The sequence below is a fragment of the Colletotrichum scovillei genome (assembly GCF_011075155.1).
Source record: "Colletotrichum scovillei strain TJNH1 chromosome Unknown Contig00001, whole genome shotgun sequence".
NCBI classification, from domain to species: Eukaryota; Fungi; Ascomycota; class Sordariomycetes; order Glomerellales; family Glomerellaceae; genus Colletotrichum; species Colletotrichum scovillei.
In genome coordinates this window covers 2857716-2880568 of record NW_023336259.1, presented here as the reverse complement: position 1 = coordinate 2880568, position 22853 = coordinate 2857716, and the positions used below count along the sequence as shown (strand labels likewise).

At 52.8% G+C, this 22853-nt stretch overlaps 6 protein-coding genes across 6 annotated transcripts; 4 read left to right on the top strand and 2 right to left on the bottom strand.

The window, feature by feature from the left end:
• Positions 1–1109: 1109 nt before the first annotated feature.
• On the top strand, positions 1110–6794 carry HER10_EVM0004075 (putative MIZ/SP-RING zinc finger). The gene has a single exon (XM_035482944.1). The coding sequence runs from the start codon at positions 2270–2272 to the stop codon at positions 6275–6277; it is 4008 nt and encodes a 1335-aa protein (XP_035338238.1). The 5' UTR covers positions 1110–2269; the 3' UTR covers positions 6278–6794.
• Positions 6795–7030: 236 nt separating this feature from the next.
• HER10_EVM0004934 (arrestin) lies at positions 7031–9927 on the top strand. The gene has a single exon (XM_035474561.1). It carries the CDS (start codon positions 7998–8000, stop codon positions 9657–9659), a length of 1662 nt encoding a protein of 553 aa, XP_035338307.1. The 5' UTR covers positions 7031–7997; the 3' UTR covers positions 9660–9927.
• A 1623-nt stretch (positions 9928–11550) lies between these two features.
• Positions 11551–13326, bottom strand: HER10_EVM0002397 (triacylglycerol lipase). The gene is made up of 2 exons (XM_035472110.1): positions 12756–13326; positions 11551–12579 (listed from the first exon to the last, which is right to left on the bottom strand). The coding sequence occupies exons 1-2, from the start codon at positions 12973–12975 to the stop codon at positions 11771–11773; spliced, it is 1029 nt and encodes a 342-aa protein (XP_035338078.1). The 5' UTR covers positions 12976–13326; the 3' UTR covers positions 11551–11770.
• Positions 13327–14923: 1597 nt separating this feature from the next.
• HER10_EVM0010322 (uncharacterized protein) lies at positions 14924–17829 on the top strand. Its single transcript, XM_035479785.1, has 3 exons — positions 14924–15782; positions 15840–15987; positions 16040–17829. The coding sequence occupies exons 1-3, from the start codon at positions 15324–15326 to the stop codon at positions 16624–16626; spliced, it is 1194 nt and encodes a 397-aa protein (XP_035338828.1). The 5' UTR covers positions 14924–15323; the 3' UTR covers positions 16627–17829.
• On the bottom strand, positions 16849–19509 carry HER10_EVM0009174 (uncharacterized protein; the record flags this gene model as incomplete). The annotated part of the gene is made up of 7 exons (XM_035478673.1): positions 16849–17531; positions 18432–18499; positions 18568–18828; positions 18884–18980; positions 19031–19121; positions 19176–19280; positions 19333–19509. The coding sequence occupies 7 exons, from the start codon at positions 19507–19509 to the stop codon at positions 16849–16851; spliced, it is 1482 nt and encodes a 493-aa protein (XP_035338720.1).
• Positions 19510–20447: 938 nt separating this feature from the next.
• HER10_EVM0010584 (uncharacterized protein) lies at positions 20448–22144 on the top strand. The gene has a single exon (XM_035480040.1). The coding sequence runs from the start codon at positions 21411–21413 to the stop codon at positions 22062–22064; it is 654 nt and encodes a 217-aa protein (XP_035338850.1). The 5' UTR covers positions 20448–21410; the 3' UTR covers positions 22065–22144.
• The last annotated feature ends 709 nt before the right edge of the window (positions 22145–22853 follow it).

The following is a 22853-nucleotide window of genomic DNA, read 5'->3' as shown; positions in this document are numbered from 1 at the left end:
ACTACGCATGCGGTGCAGACCCCGGCCTGGCCGCCGTCAGATACAAGCGTATAGAAGAACGACACTTCTTCAGATGTTCTACCTAGGTGTTGGTTCTTGAATCACCTTCCGAACTTTTTGCACTGATTTTGGCTACTTCTGTTTGATAATGTAAATACGAGCTTGACCTTATGTGAGGGAATGGTTCGGATACAGACCAGCAACTATGTTCTCCCAGTATCGACTTCTATCATGGTGCAACCTCTTGATAGGGCTCTGGAGCCCGATATCGATACCCCTCGGCTGATGAGGAGAATGATCACAACGTCACACATAGGCATCGGTGGCTTATATACCTCAAGACCCCCAATAGCTGTGACGAGACTGGTTACACAGAGTTTGTCTTCTGGAAAACAGGAAGAAGCAACAGTGACAAAGCAGACAAAGAACTGCCGCTTCTTGTCATACCCATCGCCCCAGTGCCCTGAGCCACTGTCAACGGTGAGAGACAAGACATAAATGATGTGGAAGCAAGGGGCGTGTGCCATGAGGTCCGGTGTCAAGTTGCATACCTACCTATCTCGAGCGTGTGAAGGGAGGTTTTCCAGAGTGCAAACAGAAACATCCATAAACCTGGACGCCTTTCAAACACAAGGGACCTATTTGCACGTGGATGTGAACTTTCTATATATAGCTGGCTCTCAATCTACTGCGTGTATTCCATTGAATTCTTGAAAGATAAAATAGGGTTAATGCAGGGTAACTCTTTGATTTCGAAAGCAAGGGGACTCTGTCGCTGGACCCATCTTCATCTGGTTTCTATGACTTCAACATATTATCTATCTACAACACCCATCGGGAAGTCCTGAGCTAAGTTAACACCCAAACTTTGGATGTTTGCTAGGAAACCGCATTGTGAAGTGAATAGTGTAGGTGCGGAGTAGGCTTCCATGAATTGCCTCTCTCCCTGCTGGTGTTGATATGTCCATGCCTGCAGTACGTGCGCACATACACACATTAGGTTTGCAAAATATGGTCTCGTAAGTTTGTGACATCTTCCGCATGCACTGCGGATACAAAAGGGGACACTATGCTCAACTTCTCAAGGTGCGCGACGAACAATTATGATGATTGAATGCCTCAATTGTGACTCCACTCAGCACTGTCATCGGTGCCATCCAAGCCATCGCAAGTCAATCTAGAACGAGACGGGTATCGTGTCGAATGGCGACTAGCTAAGTACCAAGCCAAATTCAGACTAACGCATCCCCACCTCACCAATCGTCAGGGCCACCCCCAGTCACTACCATCTCGGCTCCGGCCTTAGCGTGGCAACTGGCAAACACCTCCCCCGTCGTCCCATCCCAAAGTATTCCAGTGGGCTCTTCCATTTACTCCAATCTTCCAGCATCCCTTTGGGCGGTCCTATTCATTAATTCTGGCCGTTGTCCCCAATCTTTGGTGCACGTCCCCTGCAAGAATCGACTTTCTCTCATCCAATTTGGCCCAACCCGGAACTTTCACCACCGTCGCCGAAGTTTTTCCCGTCCCGAATGTCGGATCGTCACTTCAGTTGTGGAAAGAGCAACCCAACTGAAGTAGATCTCTTTTACACTGCTACATTGTTTGGATACACTCTCGAGTTTCACCGATAGTCTTCCCAGCATCGCGTCGCTGCCCACAGCCACCACTTGACGGGGGTCTCCTCGGCCGCATACCGGAGAAAACAATACGCCACGCCGGACGTCTGCGACACACCTATTCGAGCTCGTTGCTTTGCTATACACATCTACACGCCTTACCTTGACCTCGGATCACGACGAGACCCGCCGAGCAACTTCGCCCTACGAGATATCTGAGGCGCGCCTTCTCGAGACCTGCGGCGTCGCGCCTGCCGTTGTGTCGAATATTGCTGTCCACCGAAACGGGACGAGACCTCAAAGTGCAAGAGTTCCTGGAGGCAAGAGGGGTCGAACCGCACTCTCCCTCTTGGTTCAACCACCACCCTGCGACTGCCTCCCCCTCCACTTGAGACGGTTGCTCTTTCCTCAAGGTATCGACACAGAACCTGCTTCCGACTTCGAGTCTGACTTTTGTTGGCTGGCGACCTGTCACTTCAGAGCTAGCTGAGACTTCGGCCTCATGGTACGCGCACACTTTTGCTTTTCCTTTCTCTTGATAAACCACAGCCTCGTTAATCAAAATGGCCGACTCCAGTCTCGCTCAAGATTCCCCTTCGCTCCCGCCGCGCTCCCGCCGCAAACCCCGTAAACGACCGCCCAAAAACAAAATGTCACCTCACAGGGCCCAGCAAGATATAGCTGGAGGGCCCCTCTCAGGAGCGCAGGTCGCCCGCTCGAATGAGACTGTCAACTTTCTGCTGGGGAATCGTCGTCCAGCATGGATGACTACGCAAAATGAACCAGCATCTCGCAGCCCCCATACGAATAAGGGGCCCACATCAAGAAATCGACAGGGTGTTCATGGTGTCCCGATAGTCCCAACCCAAGCGCCCCGGAGAGAGTCCTCGACAAACGCTACGAATCCCCCCTCTGTGCTAGGGTCTGTCGCGCCGTCTGCTTTCCGACTTCGACCGCATGAAAACCTACAAGACAAGTCGACGGCTGCGCTTGAAACCAACCAACTCATAACGTACTTCCCCTACCCTATTTCATCTTCTGGAATCCCGCAGTCTTTTCCCTCGTCCACAACGCCACAACTGTCTCTAACGTTTTCCTTCGGCAGTGATTGCGCAGCCGCTCTTCCCTCTCCGGCACCAACTGACCAACCTAGTCCTCCCACAGTCACCTCAAATCAGACCTCGCATCAAATCCGAGAGACTTGCCTTCAAAGTCCAGAACTCGGGCTTGATTTCGCAGCCAACAACTCAAACGCAACAACGGCTTGGACTGGCGAGACCCGCGCCCAGGAAACACCAGCAAATGTGTTAGCGCAGAATTTCTCGGGAGCTGGCGCTGGAAGAGCTGTTCCAGATCTGAGCAATCCGATTCCTTTATCAACAAATATTCATTCCACCTCAAGATTCTCCCTCTTCGAACCTAGTGAGCACCCAGCGCTGTTGACGCCGTCAATTACGCTTCCGGGAAACCCATCGAGCTCGGTCTCGGCGTCACTCCCTCTGGTTCCCGACTCTCAAGCCGCGCCTAGCCCTACGCTCAATATATCATCACGACCATCATCCGGCCAGAATTCTAGACCGCCAGCGGTTCCAAGTCCGCTTAATGCTGGTCACCACCCGCCACAGCCTCCTGGCGAAAGGCAAGATGTCTATTCCCATGCAGTACAGCCCGCAGGAACTAGCCGGGACGCGCTAGATAGCTTCCTTCAAGTAGTCATGGCCAAGAACCTCGACAGCTACATATCCGATCGCGGCGGCATGGCCAAACTTCCAGAAGATGGCACCACGGCACCCAGAGTACGGCTTCTCAAAGACGCCATTGAGAAGGCTGATTACTTCTACATAGTGCTTCACCAGATCCTTTGTTTATGGACGCTTGACACAAAAGCCGCACAGGACCTCCTTGGTCTTCCTCCTGACGTGACGGACAGCGCACTCGGCATTGTACAAAATGTTCTTCGGAAGAACGAAAATATGGGCCAGGACACGATTTTCTTCTTCGCAAACTTTCCAGCTAGTAGTGCCTCTGGGCTTTGGCATACTGAAGTCTACCGCAACCATACTGGGGACATTTCCAGATTCCTAAACAATCTCCACGAACAGTGGAACAGGATTTTAGTTCCTGCCATGCGACCTCACTCAGGTCGAGGCTATCCTATCTTGGCAGACGAATTACGCTATCAGCTCAAACTTCGGTCTCCGATTCTAGAGACTATTTTCTTCACCGTCACTAGGAGACATACTGGTGTCCCAGACGGGCTCATCGCCGATCAGATGACTGCGCTATTCCGACAAGATTCTCAGAACGACCATACACAGATGTCCGAACAGGAGCAAAGGGCGTTCCAACACTCGCTAATTTCGCGATACAAGATCTTGGTCAGTCAGAGTCAACAGCAGCAGCAGCAACAACAACGGCAGCAACAACACCAAAAACGGCGAGTAGCACATCAGCAGCAGCAGCACCCTCAGCAGCAGCAGCAACAGCAACAGCCCCCTCAACAACAGCACCACCAGCAACAGTCGCATCAACACCAGCAAGCTCACCTTCAACAGCAACAGGACTACGCAGTAGCAGCCGCCATAGCACAACAGCAAACCGCCATCGGCAATCTTAGAAGGATGTCTACCAACTTCTCCCCAGCACAAGCCAGGGCGCCAACACCGATACAAAATTCTCCCACTCAAGGGTTTGACGTGTTTCCATCCCCAACGGCTGAAAATATAGCCGGGATGCCAAACTCCTTTAACCAACGCGCCGGACCGGTACCGTCACAGTTGAGGCTGCTCAGTCAACCCCTGACGAACCAGCCCCTGACCCCAACAGGCTCGCCTCACTACCCCAGCATGCAGTTGCCACATGTGTCACTTACTCCAGGGCAGATATCTCCAGTTCTCCAAGCACCTCCAGGGGGGCTATCAATGTCTATGCCAGGCCTGACATCGCCTACACAGGCTGTCACCCCTAGAGCCCCCTCAATTCATCTGCCTGGGGTGTTTCGTGATCCTCCACATTATCAGGCTCAACCCCATAATCTAGGTTATCAGCTTCTCCAGCAAGCCCGCGATGCGGAACAAAGGCGTGCCAGGTCTCGGCAACTGGGTACTGCCCAGAACCAAGCCCAGGCTATGACGCAGCTGCAAGCTACGAACGTGGCCTCCCCTAGAATTCAACTCCATCACCACCACCATCACTCCTCTCCGCGGCCTCAAGGAATGCAGCAGGGGCCATCACGTGGAGCGGCTGTGCGGACACCAGTAATGCAGCAGCTGCCTTCGCCTCAACCTGTCGCTTCTATTTCGCATGCGAGCCCAAGAGGTTTGGGAATTACTCAGGGAGCCCCGAGTACGCAAACAACGAGGACTCCTTCAGCTAGCTCTAGGCCAACTCGTGACGCAGCAGGACGGCTCATAGGCAACCTTTTCCGACCACCCAACGTGTCGATTCCGCTAGATCGTATACCTCATACACCTTGGGAACCAAAGGCTGTGGGAATCGCACTTCATCAAGTCCAACTTCGGAGTCCGAGAAGAGTGCCACGAGATTTACCCAGGTCGGGCGACCAGTCAAAACCAGTGAGGTTTTATCAGTCCATCAAAGAGCTTGCTCTAGGCCCGATCGCGACACCAGCCAAGAATTGCGTGCACCGCCTCGCCTTTGTGGTGCCCAACGAGCACTACAACAGGCTCTGCCCAATGAGCAATTTGGTTGGCGACTGTGTTCCAGTCTCGGAGTACTTTGAAGGGTCTCTTCGATACCGTCTTCGTCTCTGTGAGTTCCCAGTCAACCCGGCCGAGCCGGCAAACATCTCAGAATCTGTCTGGGCAGTAGCGCAATCCTACTGGCCTGAACATATTGCTATCATGGTCAATGACAATATCGTTGCGGTCCGCCGAAAGCAGCATAATGGGCAGCACCTGCCTGTGGAACTCACTCCATACATACTAGCTGGCACAAATTCAATAACCGTCAGCATCAGCCCCATGCCCGCGGCTCAAAAGCCGAACATGATGTATTTTATGGCTGTTGAGGTGGTTGAGACGCTAAGTCATGATAACATTGTCAATATGGTTTTGAGCCAGGGCACAATCTCGGCGGACACGACAAAGCAAGTTATCCGGAGCCGTCTGGAACCAACGTCTTCCGATGGGGATGATGAGCTGGTTGTGGTTGGCAGCGATCTCAGCATTGATTTGGCCGACCCTTTTAGCGCCACGATATTTCAAATTCCAGCACGCGGTGTTAGCTGCACGCACATGGAGTGCTTTGATCTGATCAACTGGCTACAAACCCGACCGGCCAAGCCTAGGTGTACCGCGCACGGGGCTGGCGATGCATGCCGCGTTTGCAATCGCGGCACCGAAGGGAGACCTGAGCCTTCTTTGGTTGACAAGTGGAAGTGTCCTCTTTGCGACGGGGATGCTCGCCCGTATAGTCTTCGAGTTGATCAGTTTATGGAAGACGTTCGCAAGAGCCTCGAGGCTGAGGGCAAACTCAATACCAAGACCATTTATGTTAGGGCTGACGGAATGTGGAAAGCCAAGGAAGAGGAGGCTGATGATGACGAGGAAGATAATGCAGAAAACGGGCAGCCGCCAGCCAAACGGGCCAAGACACGGCCGTCGATATCGGAGCCAGAGGTCATTGAGCTGGACTGATTGCAAGGAGGCTGGAGCTTTGGACGTATGATTCGGGACCTCGAATACGCTCCCTTTCTTGCTCTGGGAAACAATTGTTTCTTTTTTTTTCTTTCTTTCTAATTTTGCTTTGCGCGGGCATTGGGATGCCGAAATGATACCATCTGCAACATCTGGGCGTTTGGGGAATTCGTGATAGGGTGGGATACCCTGCATCAAGGCATTGCAGTCCTACTCGTTTGATGAGAGGATTAGGAGAGACAACATGATCTTAGCCATCAGCTTTAAGCGACAATGACGATATGTACTGGAAGCTATAGTTACGTAGCTTCCAAGGCATGTGTACGAATACATACAGCACTTTAATAACCGCAAGTCTGCCATGTTATGGCTGTGAGACGACTTTATTCATGCAGAAAGTGTACTTTGGACATGGCTGAAGGTTGAGTATTTTTGCTCAAAGTGAGCTCGGCCATGAGTACACATGTTCCAATCATCTCAAGTTGGACGAGGTTCAAGCTTTGTCAGGCAGAAATTCAAAAGAGAGTGGTTCGCCTCTTAGTGCGAAGGTTGACATGGTGTCTATTTAAGGTACAACCCAAGGCCGGCAATGTCGGCAAGGTGAGAGGACTAAAGTACCTCAAGGCTTGAGGTAAGACGACTGGCAGCAAGGGAGTGACAGCGGTGGTGATTGGGTCAAACGCCCAATGACATCAACCCTACCTTACCTACCTTGCCTGCCAGAGCTGAATTCAACCTGACACATGCGTGGTATCTGTATCGAATCGACCCAACTCAACGCGCCCTCTTATCCATACTTACTGCGGGAATAAACTTGACTTCCTCTGCTTTGCTCTTGTGCTTCCTGGTGAGCGTTTGCAATAGGCAGCGTCCTTTTCCTTACACTTGCTTTGAGAGACAGCCGGAGCTTTTGAGCCTGCGCCTTCGGTCTCGGCTCCGCAGGCCTACCGGTACTCCCCAACCCAATTGTCACTCAGCTCAGACGGCGAGGCTTGGAAGAGGGCTCAGCCACACGCGTCTACGTCGCCTCCTTTTCAACATCACGCGCTGTTCTGTCTATACGGACAACGTCGAATTAATCATCGCCCATTACCAGGAAAGCCGAGACAGCGAGTTGTCTAAGCTTTCTGACCTTTTCCGCATCCCGCGGCGACACCAGACGATACCGACGACGCCGACTGCGCCGACTGTAGCTTCTGCCTCTTTCCACGACTTCCGACGAAAGCTCCCTCTCAATTTCTTGAAGGTTTCTGATCATCTGAAGCGAGCCTTTCCCTCACTCTTCTTCCGCCATCGTTCTTGGCTGCCTCACCATACCATTCCATACACCTCACTTCTAACGCAAAACAGTACGCGCAGCCAAGAGAAAAAAAGACCAAGACCGGGAAAAAATAGACACCACCCCACCTAGGTTGCTTGGACTAGATTGCCCCTCATTCCAATTCGGAGCTCGCACGGTGCAATACGTTCACTTAATTGAGGTTGAGGACCTGTTTTGAGACGTCTGGTGCGCCTGTTTGCCTGTGCCTCATCCCACCTCCGACCGGCGAAACCACCATTGCAGAGAACCAAAGTCGTGGCAGCACATTACACGAAGCGCACTGGGTACCTGAACCATATACCATCAACCGACGACACCTCCCACACCACCACCACCACCAGAGGATATCCTCTTAAACAAGGAAAGCGCGGACTGAGCGAATACCAGAAACTCACAACCATGTCGATCAGAATAGCGCTCGACAATGCGCCAGAGTTCTACACCAACCTAGACAATGTCAAAGGCCGCGTCGTGCTCCACCTCAGCAGGCCAGAGCAGATTGGCGGCATCGTCGTCAAGCTCGAGGGTGAGTCCAAGACCGCCCTCGGCCTGCCGCAGGACAGCTACCACGAGCGTAACACCCGGCCCGGAGGCGGGCCCGGGAGCATCGCGAGTGAGAACCACAAAATCCTCTATCGGGTCGCACAGGTTTTCCCAACGTACGAGGAGGATCTCGGCGGCGGCGGCTCGAGTTTCTCCCAAAGCTACGTCATCCAGGGAGGTCAGCACGAGTTCCCCTTCAACTTCAAGCTGCCCATCAACAATGCCTGCAGCGATCCCGTCTCCATGTCCAAGATTGGTGGCATCGGCGGCATGGGAGGCTTCGGCGCCGGCATCGGGCCCTTTGGACTCGGTGGCGCCCGGGTCATGGACGGGAGCAAGCAGCTCTTCCTGCAGCACGTCACCAAAACCTTGCCGCCGTCCTTCACCGGGTTCCCCCGGCAGGCCGAGGTGCGGTACTACCTCAAGGTCACCATCCAGCGCCCGGGCTTCTTGAAGGAGAACTGGCGGTACCAGATCGGCTTCAAGTTCATGCCCATCGAGCCACCCCGGCCACCAAAGACCTCACAGGAGGCCTTTGCCCGTCGACCTTTCACCTTTAAACCGCGGCCCCGGAGCTTACAGACAAAGAAGTCAACCATGTTCGGCTCCAGCAGGGACGACGGTACCGGGGACGCCAACGCCGTGCCACCGTCCATCGAACTCTCTGCCCGCCTGCCACACCCCCCGATATTAACGTGCAATCAACCTTTACCGCTACGGCTCATCGCAAAGAAGCTCGTCCCGTCACATGAACAGGTATACCTCACCTCCATCCAGATCGAACTCGTCGGCAATACCCGTGTACGATGCCACGACCTCTTCAACACGGAAGTCAGCAAATGGGTCGTCGTCACGCAGTCCGGTCTCAGCATCCCGCTTCTCACGGATCCAACCTCGGAAGACCTGAACCTCGAGAGCGTCATCCCGGACGACCTGTGGCGCTCCATCCCGCTACCCAACACCGTCGCGCCCTCCTTTATGGCGTGTAACCTCCAGCGCTTCTACGAGCTCGACATCCAGCTAGGCCTCTGCTGGGGTAAACCGCCCACGCGCAGCGGCTTCCTCAACTCGACAAAGGAGAACCCCGCAGCGCAGACAATCTACCTCCCGCTTCATTTTTCCAAGATTCAGATATACTCGGGCATCGCACCGCCGCCGCAGCTGCTCGAGGCGCTCGCGGCGCAGGCTAACAGGCCCGGCGCGGCGACGATGAGCATGCCGCCTAGGTTACCACCTCGCACGGCGCAGTCCGCCCCCGTGACGGTTACACAGGGGCGACCTCACGGCCAACAACAGAGACCACCGCAGCAACACCCTGCGATGGCGGCGCCGCAGTATGACCCGCTGTACCCGCCGCAGATGGGCACACCGGGGGCGGCCAACTTTGACGAGGCGCCGCCTAGTTACGATGAGGCTATGGCTGCGGAGGCGCCTGCGCCGGGACCGGAGTCGAGGCCGGCGTATAGTGGCGTTACGAACGAGAATGCGCCGAGTCAGATTCCGGAGAAGGGGAATTAGAGAAGGTGGATGAAAGCTGAGAAACGGGATTTGGAAGTGGGTGTGTTTTGATGTTTGTGTGTTTTGAGATGCTCGGGCTCTTTGAGAGATGAGGCGGGTGTACATGGGGGGGATGGGAATACCTTGGGGGGAAACTAATGAGTAATGTCGGGGTTTGTTTGGTGTGTTGAGAAAGCTGGTAGAGGCTCGACAGATGGACATCGACGTGGACAAGAGGTTAGCGGATGGTGAAGCGTTTTCGTTTATTATACCATGATCAATACTGAAGGGATGTCACACTTTGAACTACATGACTCTTCACAGAGCACTACTTTCGTGGCTTTATGACGAGGGAAGACTTTTGCATGTCTTGTTCTCGTGGTCTGCCCTCATCCGTACCAGATAAAGCGGAGCTAGAAGGATACCGTTTTCCAAGTAGCATGCCGGGTATCTCTTTAAGTATAGCATAGCCATTATTCAAGCCTCCTAGTGTCTATGACGTTATATCTCAGGCACAAGCCGCGTCTGTAGAGCTATTGACTGAGGCATCGCAGATGTGAGACATTTTTCTGCGCTTTCCGAGACCTTGTGTGTGTTCCTAGGACATTGGATTGAGTAGGTATTTAAAAGTCCGGTTATGAAATAGCTCAATACTTTTACGACGCAGCAAACCCCTAGTTGTAGGAATGGTGTGATGTTGACCAGCCATGATAGCCTTTAGAAACAGCGGGTGATCTGAACAAAGACGAAACACATACTGCCACAGCGTCCCTGCACGGGTCTTTCTGAAAGATGAAAGTAGACTTACTATATTTCCATTCCTAGTCGGTTTCGTATTCAGGGGTGAATAGAAGGGCAAGGGGGAAGATGGTTAACTAACAATGTAGTTTCTTGTCTTGGCCCAGTATATCTCGCCAAAACCTTGCCAAAGATGAAGATCCCCCAACGAGCTAGCAACACGTCCCGCAGCAAAGCAAGACTTTGATCGCGACAGGTTCTTGCCGGAGATATTCTCGCCTGCCAACATGTCTCTCGCTATGTTCTTGCCGAGGAGACTTTTCTCGATGCAGCGGACCTAATTTTATACTACTAGATACGACACGTAGATCACTCTAGTTAGATGCTGTCTCTACTTCACGACATGCCCTGAGGTCATAACAAATGAATAGAAAGAACAGAGTTACTACCCTACCTCACTATTTAAAGGCTGGCTTCTGTAGGAGTTTCAAATTCTACTAACACCGCCCTGTCCGTCTACCTCGTAGTCTGACGGTGCCTGGACTATGAAAATAGCCCTCACTGTTGGCACCTCTGTTCTAATTTATCGTATGGGCCATTACAGTAATCAAAACCGTCATCGAGGTATCAATCATTTTCGCTCTTATGCGTAGTATTCACCAGCGAATACGAGCCTGAGGGGTAGAGAAGAGGGGATGGTAGTCTTTAGCTAGGTACCTTTACCAGACTGCCCACCTAGCTTCAGGTACCACAAGCACCAGCTTCCCTTCATCTCAAAGACCAAGCCTCCTCTAGGGAGAGATCTCCTCGTCGCTTTCGGATCGATGCAGTCCTGTGTTACTGTACACGCCATGTGCGTTGCTGGCTTCTTGTTGTGACTGCGATTACGGCTATTTATAAGCTGCAGACAACGTGAGGCGATGAGTGAGTTCCTTCCGGCTAGAGCAGTGGCGACGGGACTATGGCACTTCTGAAAAGCACTGCCGACAGGGCGGCAATTGTTACAGCTATTGCGAAGCTGCCTGCATTTGACAACATCTACAGCACTGATATAAGGTATCTTACCTCGGAGATCTTAACCATTTCCATTCAATGCAAGAAACGCAAGTTGATGTCATTCATGGATGACAGGCAATCCATATATGCATGTACTTTGTGTGATGTACTTCCTCGGCTCCTCTCCCTCTTGTATATATCCCATTTTCGAGTTACAATACGTCTCAATACTTACAAGTCTTGCTTCATCTAGTCCTGCCGATAACGCCGTTGCTCGCTATTCTATTCCTTTTCCCTGCGTACTCTTACACGCCTCATAGTAGAGATTACAATCGTAGTCAACATCATTATACATACCCCCTTAACGTGAGTCTATCTCACCCCTCCTGATAGCCACCTCATAGACCCTCCTTGGCCAACATATCCGCAATATCGAGATAAAACGCAACAGCATTAAACGTCCTCGTCTGCCCCATCCACACCTTTCTCAACGTCCACTTGAGTCGATTCGACCAATTAATCAGATCCAAATGGCTCACGTCCAGCAGCGTACCCTGATACTTTCCCCACCGACTACTCGCAACGCTCACCAACCCGTCATTCGCGCCCTCAGCCTCCTCGATAACCCAGTGACTCTGCCGAAACGGACTCAGCAGCGGTGGCCGATCCGTGCACGCCCCATAACTAAAATACCGCACATCATCGCTGTCAGGGGTAGCAGGGTTAAATTTCTCCTCCATATACCGCTGCGTAAGCTGTTCAAAAGCCTGCGTACCCAGCCCGGCGCGCTCAATAAGCCCGTACAGATTCGCGAGCTTAATGGGGCCTTGGCCATCGAGCAAATAATCCGCAAAGGCACTCCCGCGGTGCGGCGTAGCGACGGTGACGAGACTAAGGACTTTTACGTCACGCGGCTTGAGGTGGGAAATCATGTAGCGGGCGTCGAGCCCGCCCATGGAGTGCGCGACGATGTTGACGGCGCGGCCGCCGGCTTTGGCGGCGATGTCGGCGCCCAGTTTCGCGGCGCGCTCCTCGATGGAGCCCGAGGGCGGGACGGAGGTGGTGATGATGTTGGACGGACCGGAGAGGGTGCTCAACGAGTCGGAGATGCCGCGCCAGTAGTGGATTGGCGGGACGTAGGCGCCGAGACGCAGTTCGGAGAAGCCCATCAGTCCGTGGGCGAGGACGATGGGATTCTTTGGCGTGTCTGGAGGGCGTGTAAGTGTGGGTGGATCATTGTGATCTGAACCGAGGCGGGTGGTGGGGGGAAAGCAGGAGGACTCGAAAAGGTACTAGGAGGACAATACCTATCCTAGAAAGGGCAAACACAGAGAAAGGGGAAAGGATGGGATCGGATAAGAAGGAGGGGGGGCAAAATGGTACCATAGTGTTCTCTGACGACGGCATACTCGTCCGATATCTGTTTGCCCAGGTCTCTGAACCTCGGGTCACCGTCGTGCTTCGGCCGCAAGGGCGAGACGGAGAAAGGACGGCTGTCCCGGGCTGCGAGAGGGCGAAGCAAGCGATGAGACGCGGTTGGCGCACAAATGAGCCGTAAGGAAGACGCGCAAGGGCGGCACCTCGAGAAGCATGCGTTGTTCATGGCATGGAAGGAGGAGCGCAGGCCGCCGCGGGCGCGGGGTGGTGGGGAGAAGAAAGAGTGAGGGAGAGAGAATCTGGTTCTCTAGTCACTTGATGAGGATTGGATGTACCCTCTGTTTGCCTTAGTTGGTTGGTTGCCCCCCTCTTTTCTGTACCGGTTTGTTTGCTTTGCTTGTTTTTCTCAAGGATGTGAATGGCCTGGCCTGGTTCCGGTCCCTCGACGTTTCTGTTTCTCTTTACAAGGTTCGTAATGGAGTGTGGAACGAAGATGCTTGCTCTGCAACCCCAAAGTCTGCATACGAAGTATGTGTGTGTGTGCTGCGGAAAGGAAGGAAGGAAGAAACGCGCATTTCTGAGCAATGAGAGGTGTTTGCCAAGCATGTTTAAGCGCCCGGCTCTTTGACGTCACGCAGCACCGCGGCCGCGAACAGTTTAGCGCGACAGCCGGGGGGGTTTCTCGGCCGGAGGGTCCACCGTGCGCTGGAAGTATAGTGGAGCCTTGGGGGCCTGGCGTGCGGCTTGCGGCTTGCCCTGGGCTGCGGCCGCTAGTGATTAGTGGACGGATGTCTCCCGCACAATCCACCAAGCTTGGTCAGAGCTTCTTTCTTCCACTTCCTCCTCCTATACCCTTGTCTCTGTCCTTACGCTCTGTGCGATCTGCGCCCTTGTCGACCGGGGGTTGGGATGGTCCATAGGCAAAGTCCATGGATAATGTTGTTGGTCTTGGTCTCTTTGCTTAGCTTCGCGGGCCTGCAGCACTGCAGCACTGCAGATTGCCAGATGCTGCCCTGAAGTTTGCCAATCCTATTCCGCCTTCGGGTGCCGGTCCCGGTCCTTGTCCTTGATCAGAGTTCAGACTTTCCCGTCCCAGGTTCCCCGTCACCCCAACTGCCAAAACCAACGCCCACCGGCCGTTGGTTCATCTCCTCGTTGTTGTCTTCCGCCGCCATCTTTCGAGGGTGTCTTGGTGTGAGGGCGGCCGCATCATGCAGCCTGCAGTTGCCTGCTGTGCGGTGCGGGCGTGCGCACACAGTTTGTTGCACTGCACCTGCCATGGCAGCCCATGGCAGGAGAAACAAATCTCGGGTACGTCGGCCATGATTCATCGGCTCCTGGCGATCGGCCAGTGCCCTCTCATTTTCCTCCATGTTCATCTTCACCCTCTCTTCCCTCACTGCATGGAGATCATCGATGCTACCGTTGGCTGGCCTCAGAACCAACACGCACGAGACAGGAAATCCGTAAGTCAGGCTTCAATTTTGAAACCTGTCTGGCCTCTCGAGTGCGTTTGCCCTTTCGCGAATGATATCCCATCGTTGACTGTTTCCCCCGCTTCTGGGACCACGTCTTGATTACCTGCCCCCAGCCCCCAACGTGTCCCCAGGCCTAAAGTGCAATGCGGCGTAGCAGCTCAAAGTTCAAAGGACTGGCTGTGAACCAATCTGTTCGACACCCTCCCGTAGCCATGCTGTAGGGCAGATGAGAGCAACGGCTGCTTTCGCCATTGGACGACGGCCCCCTGCTCACCGGCCGTCGAAGACCAACATGGCCTCACTGAATGACCGTCCAATGTAACCTCCTCATCTGCGCCGCCCGTGGGTAAACAGGCCGCAACCGCCAACCTTGCCTGCTTGATTGGTCCAGAGCTCATGCTGAAGAGGGCCCGGATCTGCAAACTTTCGACTGTTGCACCGTCGAACCGTTCCGCTGGGACGGCTTCGCCCTCTCACGCCCGCTATCCACACCCACACCTGCTGTTTGTTTGCTTGCCTGCCTCGCTGGCTCGTTGGGAGGCGTCAGCGCCTTCTTCTTCCTTCGCGGCAGTTGGGCATCTTAGCAAAAGCCACTCAGCACTGCTTCTTGTTGTGCAACAGTCAAGTTGCGTTTCGTCTTATAGGTACCGTCGTTGCTGCGTTGTCAGTCACCGATGAGAAGTGCTCACAAAGTTGCCCGGTTGAAGGTCGACTGAAGAAAGTTCTTGTTGGTACAACGTCTCTTCCGTAGTGGATGTATCCATAACGGATGAAACCGCGGAAGCTGATGGTGTGCCCGTTTGGATCGACCCCGGCCTGCTCTTGCGTGTACCTTACCTCCATCTCCGTCGGGCCGCTCGTCTTCATTGTCCACGGCCTCTGCTGCCCGCAATCATCCATATCCCAACCGTCGCGATTATGCAGACCGGTTTGCTGGAATGCTTGATCCATTACACACCTGGCTTCTGCCGCGTGTATATATCCCCAATGCCCGGCGCGTTTCTTCCTTTCCCGCTCCTTCTCTCGGCATGTCCAGCCACCCGATGGTCAAGCGACGCAACGTTCACTGTCGCCTGTCAAGTGGAACGTGAGCACAATGACAGGCGACTGCGGAGACTCGTGCCCCTACCCGGGGGGCTTTACCTCCTACTCGCCTTCGGTAATTGGTAGTGCCATCTTTTTGGTAGCCTTTGCGCTGCTCGTGCCTCTGGCCTTGTACCAAGGCTTTCGTTTCAAGACGCCCTTATTCGCGTCGACTCTGGCGACCGGTCTTCTTCTCGAGGTCTTGGGCTTCGCTGGAAGATTGAGGCTCCGAAATGATACCGCCAGCGGGACTTCATTCTCCCTTTGGCTCATCGGCGCCATCTTGGGCCCTACTCTCATCGCAGCGGCCATATGCCAAATCCTTCCCCATGTCATCGCCCTCTACGGTCTCGGCATTGGCTTTACCCGGCCAAGAGTCGCTGTCTTGTTCCTCATCTTCGCTCTTGCTCTCGTCATTGCATTGGAAATTTCCGGGGTTGTCTCAGCTGTCTTTGGGCTCGGAGGTGTACAGGTAAGTATTTCATCGTTCTGCTGCCTAGCAGTTTTCATCTCTAACAAGCCACAATAGACACCGTCGATTCTTCTTGCCGGCTTAGGCGTCCAGACTTTGGCGTTGCTGCTCTTCGTCGGACTGTTCCTCTGGTTCACTCAGAAGCTTCCTGACCCGAAACATATTGCCGTGTATCAAGCACCGCGTTTTAAGAACTTTGTCAAGAGTAAGTAGACCCATTGCCGCAGGACCAACATAGTCTGACGGTCTCTTCTCAGTGATACCAGCAGTCGCTGTCGTCTTGGTGGGGCACACCATCTACCGCCTCGTTGAGTTCTGGGACGGACTCAATAGCCCTCTTCAGCGGTCGGAAACCGCGTCACTGGTCATCGGAGGTGCTCTGCCATTCCTCGTCGCCTCAGTCTTATGCGTATACCATCCTGGTGCATCTTTCGGTCGGGCGTGGGGCCTGACATCGCCGCGATATCGATCTTTATCTCTGAGGTCGCGCCGCGGTGCTCCATCGCCTCTGCAGTCGCCAACTGCACCTTGGGACGACCACAAAGGACCCCGTCAGCCGGGATTTACTGCCACCCGGTTCCCAGACAAGAAGATGTCGCCCGTCGGAGTTGGCCCAGTTCCCTTGAGAGAGTCAACAATGGCAAGCAAGGTTGCCGGTAGTCCCGGCAATAGATCGGTCACCTACCCAAGCCCCATTGCTTCGACACACAAGTTGAGTCCCATCGGCTCACAACACAAAATGAGCCCAACCTTCCAGGGCACTCAACAGCCGACGAATCCCAATCGCTACAGTAACACCAAGCCCAACGCAAAGCCGATGGTAAATAGTGAAGAGCTGTGGTAGCGAGAAGTTGGCAAAGAATGGCTCTCGATTCGTGCAATGGTATATCCTCTTTCATGCGGTAGCGTGGCGTTTGATATTTTCGGTGGCTGAGAATGCTGCGGCCTTTTGTCTTTTTTGTTACCAGGATACCATTCTCCTGTATATACCTTGGGCGGCTAGAGTTGATCTCGATATTTATATTTACCCATAGCCTCTGCAGTTCGAGATGTAGACTGCTTGAGGTTACAAAGTAAAAGCCCCCGTTGCTTTCCTCCAGAAGAAGTATGCTAAGCCAAAAGCTGCGCCTCCGAGGTGTCCGGCATGTCCCACTCCTGTGTCTCGCTCGGTACTCAGACAATAGGCGTCCACGGCAAACATTCCCAAGACAACAAGGCGCAAGGGTAGAACCTGGTTTGTCCCGGAAAGGCGGACCTTCATCGTGGGAAACATTAACGCCAGAGCTGTGCCGAGACCAGTCAAGGCTCCGCTTGCTCCAACAGCCGTCCTTTCGGCATTGTTATTTGCTCCCCGTCTTCTCCTGGCATTGAAAATGTGGCAAAGGCAAGCGGTGATTGCACTCCCGAGGGACAGTACAATGAATCGTAGCGGCGATACACTGAGTAAATAAAACGACTCGACATAAGTTTTGTATGTTGACATGTTGACGAAGAGGTGTAAAGGCTGGATGTGACTAAAGGCCGAGGTAAAGAAGGTGAGGAGTCGGGGGTTACTTGAGCTGAGCATGAAGTATTTGTGAAGAAATGCTGAAAGACGCCTGCGGTCTATCGGGAGCGAAGAGAAAATTGGATGGAGCGCGGCTAACCAGGCGAGATGGATGGCGATATTGCTCACGGTAACTCCGTAGAAGAGGGCAGTCCAGAGCGGTCCAATATTGCCGGGTGCGAATCTTGCGGGATATCCAAATACTGAGAGTGATGCCATATTGATACTTTCTCCTATGAAGACCAGTGGGTACTGGAAAGAAGAGGCGACGCTTAGACGCGGAAACCGTGAAGTGGCGCCGTTGGGTATGAACAAGAGGAGACCCAATGTCTTGGATTAGCTCTCAGAGGTTTTTTGGTTTTGTACGAGCTGGACTGGTCTTGATATCTCAAATACGAACTTCAATCTCGAGTTTCGTATGAAGGCGATTGGGGAGAAAGTATGTGTAGATTGCACAGAGTCTAGATGGTGTGACGTTGTCGCTCTCTGTCGAGGTAGATTCTGAAGTTCGCAGTGCTCCGTTCGAGAAAGGAGCCGAAGTCGTCGTTGGACGGAAGGTGCGTGTTGAAGAAGGGTTGGTCCGTGCCTAAGGTACGTATCGTCTGACAGTACTGGTCTTGTGCTCGGCACTGTCCTTCTATCCTCAAGAATCCAATTATTTATTGTTCTTACCAACAACTCCTCGGAGTTCATGCACGGTTTCACTTCAGATAACTCGGATACCTTGGATGCACCACTAGACTCTACCTCTATATATGCTGCTTATATGCTCTCGCCCACTTTCTCTGGTGTAGAGATCTCTGGTTGCTTGCCGACTTGACCAGAGCCTTCCCCCTTCTCGAGATCCACCATCTCAACTTCGTCAGGCTGACCACCTACAGCCTCAATTTGCCCAGCGCCGCTTTCCAACAGCTGGCTTCCGGCGCTCTCACTGCGCACGTTACCAGAACTCCGTGACCACCTGTCTAAAACGCTTTTTTTATTGGAAGTTGCCGTGGACGTCATCGTATTCCTCTTGCTTGCGGCACCTGTGCTGTCCAATTGGCTGCGCATTCCGAGCCTCAACGTTACATGTCGGAGCAGAGGTTGCAGGGCGGGGAAACAGCCGACCCAGAGACCAACATGGAGCTCAGCGTCGGTCCATACAGCTACAGTGAGCATCTTGTACGTCCTGGACTGTGTCAATATGCTGAAATTGCTAGTCTGAGCCGCGCCTCATTCGCCATAAGAAGTACTTACGTGTTTACACCGAAGTCCGTCGTGACGATAATGGAAAATCGAACGATCCCAGTAACGACAGCAAAGATTCCCAGAGAAAAAACCAGCAAGATCTGTATGGCCTTGACGCCCATTTTGACGTAATTCGTCACGACACATAGCGGAAGGACGACCAGCATACAATCAACAAAGATGCAGATAATGGCATGGCCCAGCATCATCGATCGTTCTTCGCGTTTGTCTCTACATTGGCGCCATGTGCTGGAATAATTGAATACATCACTGGAGTAACGAGTCAGCTAGCTATCGCTACGTCCCTGGGAGGGTTCCATCTTACGGTATCTGCGAGCATTCCGTCAAGACGAAGAAGAACCCCGACAGACTGACTATGATTACAATAGCATCAAGGGCGTATATGCTCCAGGTATATATCTCTGGCAACAAACATCAGCGTCTTGTCTTAAAGTGACTGGATTAATCATACTATTCTTGCTTAAGCGTGGAAGAAACGCTAATATGGACAGGCGTACTGCACCAGAAGCGAGGAAGTAGACCAACTCCATGATGGAAAGCCTCTATTCGCAGCACGTTAGCTATGTGGAGGATCTTAAGTATGCAAGTCAGCTGACCTTAAAGAACTGAAGCAGCGTCGGCCGAGGAACATCTTCGATCTGAGCCCCGGTGCCATAGTTGGTCGTGTCCATTTCAAGTGCCGAGAGTGTGACACACAAGGCCTGGTTCTTGTGTTAGTCCATGCAACTTGCACGGCAAAGCGGCTTAACCTACCCAAGCTACTATTGCAAGGAAATCATCCCAGCCTAGAGCTTTTACTATGATCTTCCGTGTGAGCAGACGGAGAGAGACCAGCAATGTCGAAACAATAATCAAAGCTAGGTTCAGGTCGAATACATGGTGTCCACCCGAGTTAGGGTGGTACCGCAAGGACTGTCCAACATCGACCATTTCAACTCGTTAAGACAATGTCGTTGGCTTTGAGTGCTTCGAAAGCTTCGAGATTCTTGCCATTCATGGAAGAGATCAAGACCATGTGCCGATTATCCGAGGCGGCCGATGGTTATAATGGAGTCATGGACCACATTCGCCAGCGTTGAACCTATACCAGACGCGTGGGCTACGGAAACATCTACGTACGAGAAGGCACTTGACGCCCAAGACACGCGCCAAGCCCCGTTTCGAACAATTTGTGCCATTTCCTGACGTCTTGAGTGCCTGTGCAATCAGACACTGGAGTCTACCAAATATGAGAGGTCTCTGGAGGCGAAACCCAGCCAGGCTGAGGTAGATGCGTCGATGGGCTAGAACAGCCGCCGGAATTGCTCATCGCCGCTACATCTAGAGTTTACGCCTCAAATACCGGTCTCAGAAGCTACTTCTTCGGCCGGAAAGGCGCGGGGTGGCCAGGACAGCTCACGACATGCTGAACAATCTGTTAAAAGCGACTTGAGCAAGGGCTGGAAGCTCGTAGAAACGACAGTTATTGGTGCCTTATGTCTGGGGGTTTTCTTTTTTCTTCGATGATGGAATCTTGAGCAAGAACTGTCATTCTATCATCAGAGGAATTTTCAGCTCTGTCGTTGTCGTCACGCAGATCACATTGCACAGGATTGAGAGGCACCATCCATGTTCATATTCCGTTCCCGGATGCTTTTCCCTTTCTTCTTTCCTTCGATTTACTCTCTCATCAAGAAGACGAGTTCCAGAACACCTGTGTAACGGCTGTGTTTCTTCAGCGATGACTTTGTATGATGCTTCTCGAAAGCTTGGCCTGGACCCCGAGCTTGACTTGACCTGACGAAAGCGTCCAGATCCAAACCTAAATAGTAGCCTTTAAGATTTAAAGCATTGACCTTCGGCTATAACCGAGCAGTTCTCATCGAGGAAATGGTCTTTACTTTCGCAGCGCGTTGAATGTTCACTGCCCACACATCGATCGGGCTGTGCTTACTCATGCCCAAAACGACACATACATTCCTCGCCATTGCCGCGTCCAGGCCTCCCTTCAAAGACACTTACGATTGATTCAATTTAGCATGCCACTGAACAAGACCGGCGCCCTCTCATCAATAAACTTGGCAGGAAACAGTAGTTCTTAGTAAGTCTTTCATCAATGGAACCTCGGAGCACATAAGTAAGCAGGGGACCCTGTCTACGATCCAGACGAGTTCGGCACTCAGATGTGAGGCAACTTGATCAATACTTCCCTCATTGTTCTTACAATTCGATCTTCTTCTCGGTTGGTCTTGGCATACAACGCCTTTGACGAACGCGGCAATCGCTGATCCATGCCAACACAAACGAGCGGCAGCAGTCTTGGCCCAATTCCACACCCTGCGTCACTTGTTCCGCCGGCTCGCGGAGAGAGGGGGCCAAGGGACTTTGAGAATCTCAAATCGAACGATTTACTTCGTCGCCTGAATTCGACGAGTCGATCAGGTATCTGGGTACTTGCCCCGAATTTTGGAGGTAAGAGCTGGGAGATATTCTTTCTTTATTCACTTTCAGCTTACCCCGAGCCAAGGGTCCTACGTCAATCTCATCCCTTGCAACACCCTCAGCTCTGCCAACCAAGCTCTCCAACACTGCACGTCAATATTTTTCCCCCTTCTTTGGAATAAAGTAAAACGAATGCTTTAATTCAAAGCTCGGAGTTTGGGTATTCCAAAGTAAGCTCCGACCATATTGGAGTCCAAGAAGAAGAACAATCAAAAGGAGAAGATCGCCCACCGGCACAGTCCGTGGCATACCAGACTAGCAAATCGCCGTTTTCGTCAGAACACCAAGCAAAGAATCTCACCAGCCTACGTACAAGCCAAACAATACCAGAGAGCAAACCTCCCTTCCTAATGAGTACCTCGTCCCAATCCGACAGCATCGCCCCTGCCGCCGACTCCGCCGCCCAAACCGTCAACACCCTCCTCCTCCGCACCTATGCCCTGCTGCAAACGCCTCTGTCCATCCTGAAGCTTCACCAGGCTCTCAACGCTGCGGACCAGGCCCTCGCCATAGCGGCGCACTTGCACCGCTTCGATCTCGAGCCCCGCGCGTACTTGTACCGCGGCCACGTCCTGAGTGCCTGGGGCCGCTGGCGCGAGGCTCATGCCGCCTACGTCCGGGCTGCCAGCGCGAGGGGGGTCGGGTTCGCGGGGACGAACATCCGGGGCTTGACAAGAGGTTGTCTGGCGATGATTGAGTTCGAGAACATGAGGCGCCAGAACATGAGGCGCGCTCTGGAGATTGGAGACCAAGCAAAGGACGGGTTGAAGATGGTTCGATTTAGGGACGAGGAGAGTCTGGTTCTCAAGGCCTTTTACGATTATGATGATGACGATGATACTAATGACGACATTGACGACGATGATGAGACGCACTCTGAAGCGAGTCACAGTGGGCTCTATCTTATTTTGAACGGCAGCGGAGAAGTTGTCGGTAGCCGGGAGAGTCTGCCTGACTTGAGAAGTGTACGTGGTAGATCTGTCACCAGATCGCTGACATTGTGAGTGTAAGGGGCGGGATAACGATGGTAATTACGAGTACAATAGCAACAATTTCAAAGCGGAAACGTTTTTGATGAGCGCCGCTAACTGAGAAACTCATATGATCCATCAGAAAGCTCTAACAATAAGTTGTTTGCCCGATCTTTCCCTTTTTGGCTGCCTTTGTGAATTCCAACCATTGAGTCCTTTGATGGCATTATCAATGTCGCGACCTGTTCCAGTTCAAAGCAAGCATGGACACCAAAGTCTTTGTGTTCTGCGACTCCCTTGTATCATCCTCGTAATATCTTACATCAAGCATCCAAATGATGCCACGATGGAGTCTCTAGAAGACACGAGAAGATCCAACGCCACCCAAAGTTGGGCCAAAGATTGATAACTTGAGGAGATCCCTTAGAGCTAAAATGGTTGAGAATATTTGATGCTCATCTTTCGTTCAACCTAGGTTCTGCTCGAGCCCTCGAGTGTGACTTCATCGAACTGCGTACTTTTTGACCGATAGAGATTTCAAGCGTCATGTCGGAGAAAGGGAAGCCAGCGTCGCCGATGCCCAGTGATTCACAGAAAAGTGGAAATGATGGCACGACAACTTCCTCCTTGATAATCGCCACACCAGCTCAAGATATCTCTGCTGACGCTGTTCGAAAAAGATCGCAAGTGACAGCACAGACGTCCGCTTCCGATGAAGTCTCCCCAGCGTCGGCATCGAGGCACTCAACGACCTCATCGCCAGATCAGAGCCAGATTTCATCTTCTCAACAGAGGCAAAAGTCATCGGACGAGGAAGAAGTC

Bases quoted from the DNA above. Each gene is read 5' to 3' on its own strand.
- HER10_EVM0004075 (XM_035482944.1), top strand. From the start codon at position 2,270: ATGTCACCTCACAGGGCCCAGCAAGATATAGCTGGAGGGCCCCTCTCA.
- HER10_EVM0004934 (XM_035474561.1), top strand. From the start codon at position 7,998: ATGTCGATCAGAATAGCGCTCGACAATGCGCCAGAGTTCTACACCAAC.
- HER10_EVM0002397 (XM_035472110.1), bottom strand. From the start codon at position 12,975: ATGAACAACGCATGCTTCTCGAGGTGCCGCCCTTGCGCGTCTTCCTTA. The intron at 12,580-12,755 runs GTACCATTTTGC...CACGCCCTCCAG, and splicing joins CGTCGTCAGAGAACACTATG to ACACGCCAAAGAATCCCATC.
- HER10_EVM0010322 (XM_035479785.1), top strand. From the start codon at position 15,324: ATGACAGGCGACTGCGGAGACTCGTGCCCCTACCCGGGGGGCTTTACC. The intron at 15,783-15,839 runs GTAAGTATTTCA...AAGCCACAATAG, and splicing joins TTGGGCTCGGAGGTGTACAG to ACACCGTCGATTCTTCTTGC. The intron at 15,988-16,039 runs GTAAGTAGACCC...GTCTCTTCTCAG, and splicing joins TTTTAAGAACTTTGTCAAGA to TGATACCAGCAGTCGCTGTC.
- HER10_EVM0010584 (XM_035480040.1), top strand. From the start codon at position 21,411: ATGAGTACCTCGTCCCAATCCGACAGCATCGCCCCTGCCGCCGACTCC.